Raw genomic sequence first — 7,162 nt, forward strand, 5'->3', positions numbered from 1 at the left:
TGTGTGCAGCCCTGTGTGGCCAATAAAGAAACTTATCTATCTATCTATCTATCTATCTATCTATCTATCTATCTATCTATCTATCTATCTATCTATCTATCACTCTCTCCCTTTCCTTCTCTCTCTCTCTCTCTCTCTTTCTCTTTCCGTATGTTTGTGTTTGACCCGCAATAACAAAGGATTTCGTTCAATTGTTAAAACTAGATTAATCTTCAAAGTCTTGCATCTCTGACGGAACTGACAGTGAAATGTAATTCCTTTGTGCACCAGTATAAATTTTATCACGCCGATGTGGTGAAAGAAATTCCTTCATTGCAGTGGTTGGACGGGGTAAGTACGATAGAAATATTAATTTTTACGCTAAATGAAAAGTTAAACATCTGTGATAATATAAAGAAGTCGCGTGGCTAAATGGTTCGAGAGTTTCACTTACGTATTGTGGTTTTCACTCGTCGACTGATGTGCGCGGAGAGAGGTGTGTTATTTTCTTGAGCAAAACACTTCATTTCACGTTTCTTTACTTCACTCACGTATTGTGGTTTTCACTCGTCGACTGATGTGCGCGGAGAGAGGTGTGTTATTTTCTTGAGCAAAACACTTCATTTCACGTTGCTTTACTTCACTCACGTATTGTGGTTTTCACTCGTCGACTGAGGTGCGCGGAGAGAGGTGTGTTATTTTCTTGAGCAAAACACTTCATTTCACGTTGCTTTACTTCACTCACATATTGTGGTTTTCACTCGTCGACTGATGTGCGCGGAGAGAGGTGTGTTATTTTCTTGAGCAAAACACTTCATTTCACGTTGCTTTACCTCACTCACGTATTGTGGTTTTCACTCGTCGACTGATGTGCGCGGAGAGAGGTGTGTTATTTTCTTGAGCAAAACACTTCATTTCACGTTGCTTTACTTCACTCACGTATTGTGGTTTTCACTCGTCGACTGAGGTGCGCGGAGAGAGGTGTGTTATTTTCTTGAGCAAAACGCTTCATTTCACGTTGCTTTACTTCACTCACGTATTGTGGTTTTCACTCGTCGACTGGGGTGCGCGGAGAGAGGTGTGTTATTTTCTTGAGCAAAACGCTTCATTTCACGTTGCTTTACTTCACTCACGTATTGTGGTTTTCACTCGTCGACTGAGGTGCGCGGAGAGAGGTGTGTTATTTTCTTGAGCAAAACGCTTCATTTCACGTTGCTTTACTTCACTCACGTATTGTGGTTTTCACTCGTCGACTGAGGTGCGCGGAGAGAGGTGTGTTATTTTCTTGAGCAAAACGCTTCATTTCACGTTGCTTTAATTCACTCACGTATTGTGGTTTTCACTCGTCGACTGAGGTGCGCGGAGAGAGGTGTGTTATTTTCTTGAGCAAAACACTTCATTTCACGTTGCTTTACTTCACTCAGCTACAAACGAATAACCAGAATATTGATGTCCAATCAACTCTTTACTTCGATTTCGTTTTTATCATAAATATATATTGTAATGCAAGAAGAAAGATATGTTTTTTTCAACACGAAAGTACTGGTAGAAAGTATATCACGTGATCACGTGACCGACCAGACCATCAGATGCTGCTACACACCGCTGGTCACAATGCGTTCGCATTGTTTTAGCCTTCGAATGACGCCACCCCGCTGGCTAAGCGAGCAGGCCAACAGAAGTGTGAGAGAAAGAGTGGTGAAAGAGTACAGCAGGGATCGCCACCACCCCCTGCCGGAGCATCGTGGAGCTTTTAGGTGTTTTCGCTCAATAAACACTCACAACGCCCGGTCTAGGAATCGAAACCGCGATCCTACAACCGCGAGTCCGCTGCCCTAACCACTAGGCCATTGCACCTCCACGATAGAAAGTATATATAGGATAAAATCATTACAGAGCAGAAAAATCTGTCAGCAACCAACCTCCCATGTCTTCAATACATTTCAGCGCTTCAAAAACAAACTTGTTTGTTTACATATGATATGAATTGTTATGTTATTATCAGAGCGAATATGCCTGATGTACGTTCGAACTGGAGAACAACCTACTCACTGCTTTTCATTAAGGAAAATATATTCCGTTTGTTGACAAATGGTGTGAATACACCTAGATCAGCTCGCAGCGCCATCTACATAGAAAAGCATAAGCGAGACAATCTCTTCAATCAACTCGTAGCTTCGTCTGCCTGGTGTCTGTGACCTATGTGGATATAACTTCTCCGATATGCAAGCATTTCACGGTCTAGGTAAGTGGAGCTACGAGCTGATCTAGGCGTATAAATACCATTTGTCAACAAGCGAGATACATTCTCCGTGACAAAACGCAGTGAGTAGCTTGTTCCCCAGTTCGATCTTGCCTCAGGCATATTCGGATTAACACAATAACATTACAATTTTATTTATCACTGCTTAGCGCTCCTCCTCAGTAACATAAATATAAAATTTAATTTCAAAACAGCAATTGGAAAAAAACGGCTGTATTTTAAACATGTTGTTCAGTAAATTATTTTCTTATTTTCAGATTAATGTGAAAGAAAATAAGAAAACGTTAAATAATTCAAATATCCGACAGGCGTCTGCATATGCTGGTTAGTACTTTTAATATCCTAATTAGAAGATATAAAACTATGGATATCTATAATTATATATGGAAGCACTCCGTCGGTTACGACGACGAGGGCTCCGGTTGATCCGATCAACGGAACAGCCTGCTCGTGAAATTAACGTGTAAGTGGCTGAGCACTCCACAGACACGTGAACCCTCAACGTAGTTCTCGGGGATATTCAGCGTGACACAGAGTGTGACAAGGCCGGCCCTTTGAAATACAGGTACAACAGAAACAGGAAGTAAGAGTGAGAGAAAGTTGTGGTGAAAGAGTACAGCAGGGATCACCACCATCCCCTGCCGGAGCCTCGTGGAGCTTTAGGTGTTTTCGCTCAATAAACACTCACAACGCCCGGCCTGGGAATCGAAACCGCGATCCTACGACCGCGAGTCCGCTGCCCTAACCACTGGGCCATTGCGCCTCCACTCTATAATTATATACTCCTATCAATCAAACTAAGTTCTTTTTATTCATTATTCCACGAAAGAAGGCAGAGCATGTAGCATTTGTGGGCCCACTTATAGTGGTAGCATTAGCTTGTTTGATGCTTTAATTAAACATCTGTAAAGTGATACATGTGGCAAACAGGTAGGGTGGAAGCGCTGTCAATTAGAATACTACAGCTTTCGTATCCACTCAAACTAGTATTAAGTGAAATTATTCGATGCTTTAATAATCTACTTCAGACTGATCGATGTGCATTTAGTTTCACGCCATTTAGCTTCATTGGTTAATCATGGTGCCGGCGAGGACCTAGCTGCCATACCATCAAGTTCGTGTCATTCCAAATCTATCTTTTATCTTTTTTACTCCTTTCAGTCACTGAACTGCAACCACCATAGGGCACCACATTGAAAAGTTATAGTCGAAAAAAATCGACCCTGATATTTAGGTTTTGTAACGTAAACAAACTAACACCGGTTGTCAAGTGGTGGCAGAAAACACAGACACTAAGACACACACAAATACAAACCCAAACATGTATGTATATATGTACGTCTGGCTTCCACACAGTTTCCGTCTGATAAATTCATTCACAAGTCATGAGCTGTTCGGGTTTAAAACAGAAATCATTTGCCTCTGGTGACACCCAATGGAACTAAACGTAAAATCCTGTGGCTGCAAAGTGACCTTCCAATTCATACACCTATACCTGTGTCTGCTACACAGACATCGAATAGAAGTTAGTCAATGATAGATAGACTGTAACTTATTTATAAAAAGAAAATATATTTCCTAAACTTGAGTGAACCGAAAACCAAAGAAACTGATCCTAACAATATATTCTTCCCCGAAACATTATCTGCAAAGAGGCATTGCAAGCACGAAAAGGGAGATGGAATTTGTATTTGGTAATAGAATTTGTATCGTATTTTCAGAATTCCTAGAGCTTTCGTGTTTTCAAGCTTTAACTATGTTTAATCTAAAAACTTGCATCGCGTTCTCAGCTATCCAGAACTTTCCTTATTCAATGTTCATTTATATCACTTTACAATAAAATTTGCGACAAAATATTATAGCTCTATTTGTTTTGTTTTTTTTTTCTTTTCGTAGGAGCTGTTGGAAATGATTTAAATAAGGAGTTGGAATCACTCGATTTAAGTCCAGAAATTATAAACGATATTACTGAGAGGTAAGATTTCATAGCTGCACTGTGGTTATAACAGGCAGAACAGAGTCTTTAAAAGGTGGATTGTTTGACAAAATATTTTACTGTGTCTGATTAATATTCCATTCTATAAAAACGTGTCTGACCATGGGGAATTATTGCATTGTATAGAAATAAATAAGGATTTCATGAATAAACGACGTTTGACTAATAGAAGCATGAAAATGTGGACTTCAAATCTATTATGACGGTGATGGTGAATTTTTATTTCTGAATCCTCTAAAATCGACAGAACAAATATCAGTTATATGCCGAGATTGTGAAAATGGATTACGCTAAATGATTACTGGGGTGGAAGGATACTGACAAGGTTATTGGCTGATGAAATATTCTTTGCTTGAAAAGAATATTTCATGTCTAAGAAAGACATTGTCCATTGTATAGAGACAAAATGAGAACTCACAAAGGAAGAAATAAAGGAACCTAATATTGGAGTGAATCAACAACAGAATATGGCATTATCCTTTGATTATGGGTTGTAGAGTACCTGGAAATATTATGCATTCTAAATGGAAAATTTTACATGAGACACACTTGATACTTATGGTCAAGCATTTGTTTGTAAAATTAATATTGAGTTTTAGATATCTTTCTAACATCTAATTGCGTACGTTATTATATATATATATATATAATATATATATATATATATATATTCTCGCTGGAGCAATGCTTTGAAAGGTGTTATTCGAACAAATTGACCACACAGCTTGTTTTTTAAGCTATCACTCATTTTATCGGTCTCATTTGTCGAACTGCTAAATTACAAGGACATAAACTCACCAACACCGGTTGTTAAGCGGTGATGGGGGAAACACAGACACAAAGACACAACACATACACACACACACACACACACACACATATATATATATATATATATATATATATATAAATGTATGTATGTTTTTCCAGTGTTTACAAATATCACGGAAAAAAATAAACAGTTTCCAGGGTAGCAAAAATTCACACAAGTAACAAGGATATAGCACTCTATTTATAAAGGTAGAAATTTCAGGTTTAGGTGAAATGTTTTGTATAATATAGGTAAATAAATAAATGGAGTTAAACGCAGGTGTTATTCAAATTCTTTTACTTCCGACATATGTTTCGAAGTCAGCATTGGTATTATTCCAAAAGGAATAAAATGGTGTAAAACAATGCAATCTTTTCATCAGTGAAAGAAAGACACCAAACACATCAATAAGACATTTTAACGGTATGTGCTCACTGCGTATAATGATGAAAGGGAACGCTATCAAGTTTTTTTTTTTAAACTGTTAGTAGATATAACGTCAAAGGTAGTTTATAGAAAGAGAAGGAGGAGAAAGAAATTAGGAGAAAACTAATAGCGGAGTGATATAGAGCGATAGGTGAATTTAGAATACAGCTTGAAGGTATGGAAATAGGGATATTTTGTGGAAGTGCAATATAAGAAGACAAAGACGAATTTTATAGAATGGTAGAAATCACCTATAGGAACTAAAGGTATGTTTCTGCCAATGTTTGCAACGATAAGCCCGTTCTATAAACATGTTTATAAAGGGATTCTTTGAGAAAAGGATGAAAAAATATTTCACTATGATAAATATTTCACTATTTATAAGGTAAAGAAATGACTAGAAAATTCCATTCCAAATTAAATCGTTTATTATGATCTTTTAGATACCAGATTGATTTACTAAGCCCAGTATTGTTAAGTTTATTGATATGCCTAAATGTAGAGTAAAAATTAAATATTGTTTTGGAAAACTGAGATGAAGAACTACCTATATAAAAAAGACGTCAGAACCGGAAGTAATGTTACAGTATACCGCTATTCGTCTCGGTCCCCCATCATCTCCCCTGAAAGCCTCAACACCTTAAAGTCAGTCTTCACCAATTCGTCCCACGTTTCTTAGGTTCTCCTCTTCTACAGATTTCTTTCACGTTTAGCGATCGCATTTCTTTAATACAGCCGTCTTGTATATACAACCAAAATAGTTATGTGTAGCGAAAGATATCTCTGAAACTAATCAAAACATAAATTCTCATGGGTTTTATATAATTTTCCTTTCAGGTTTGTGAAACTACGGTCTAGCATCTCCAAATTATAAGAGAAACTTGACGTAATGAAGTGACAAGAGGAACTCCAAGAAGCAAACGAGCAAACATTTATAATTCATTGAATAATCTAATTTAAACCTTTTTGAAAAAATATGTAGAAATAGAGTCGCACACACCTATACACACATATGTATGTGTATGTGATCAAAATTCAAATACGATCTCATTAATAGAATTATCATGTTTCCCATTTTATTGTAAAAAAACAATCTGGGTGTGTTTTTATACCTAACACATAGAAACTATCATTTCTTATTAAAAGCTTGTGTCAAGTGCATATATTTATGTACTAAAATTCATAAACTTTTTTATTTACTTATTTACTTATCTATGTTATACATTGTGTAAATTAATGCATATGTATGTGTGTGTGTGTGTGTGAGAGAGAGAGAGACAGACAGACAGACAGAAGACGGAGTCTGCATGTGCGCCATAGTAAACGAACATTTCCTTTAAAATGTAAATCAGACGCAAAACCAGCACTCCTTGCGGTCTTTAGAAAACTAAAGTATATATAGCATGTTGCGCTTTGATTTAATATCGAAAATTTATACAAAGGACATTTACAGATACTGGCTTCAAAACAAATATATTCTACACTGTAATTATTGATTTCAAATATTTGCACAAAGCCAGCAATTTTAGAGTAGGGGTTAAGTCAATTACATCGACCCCAGTGTTCAACTGTTAATTATGCCATCCACCCCGAAAGGAACTCCGAACGTAAAGGCGGACGAAATGCCCCTTAAACCGGCGTGCTAACGATTCTGCCAGCTCGCTGTTTAATTCTATTCCGTAATTAT

The 7,162-nt window shown here is 37.2% G+C and overlaps 1 protein-coding gene across 1 annotated transcript in view; it reads left to right on the forward strand.

The window, feature by feature from the left end:
* The window catches only part of LOC115213299 (protein phosphatase 1 regulatory subunit 7-like), a 73,492-nt gene extending 66,817 nt beyond the window's left edge, over positions 1–6,675 (forward strand). Inside the window, exons 11-14 of the mRNA XM_036504179.1 lie at positions 205–330; positions 2,500–2,566; positions 4,139–4,217; positions 6,313–6,675. Coding sequence (XP_036360072.1) covers positions 205–330; positions 2,500–2,566; positions 4,139–4,217; positions 6,313–6,349 — 309 coding nt within the window. The 3' untranslated portion in view covers positions 6,350–6,675. The remainder of the gene's footprint in view (positions 1–204; positions 331–2,499; positions 2,567–4,138; positions 4,218–6,312) is intronic.
* Positions 6,676–7,162: the final 487 nt, after the last annotated feature.

The sequence above is a fragment of the Octopus sinensis genome, linkage group LG6 (assembly GCF_006345805.1).
Source record: "Octopus sinensis linkage group LG6, ASM634580v1, whole genome shotgun sequence".
Lineage (NCBI taxonomy): Eukaryota > Metazoa > Mollusca > Cephalopoda > Octopoda > Octopodidae > Octopus > Octopus sinensis.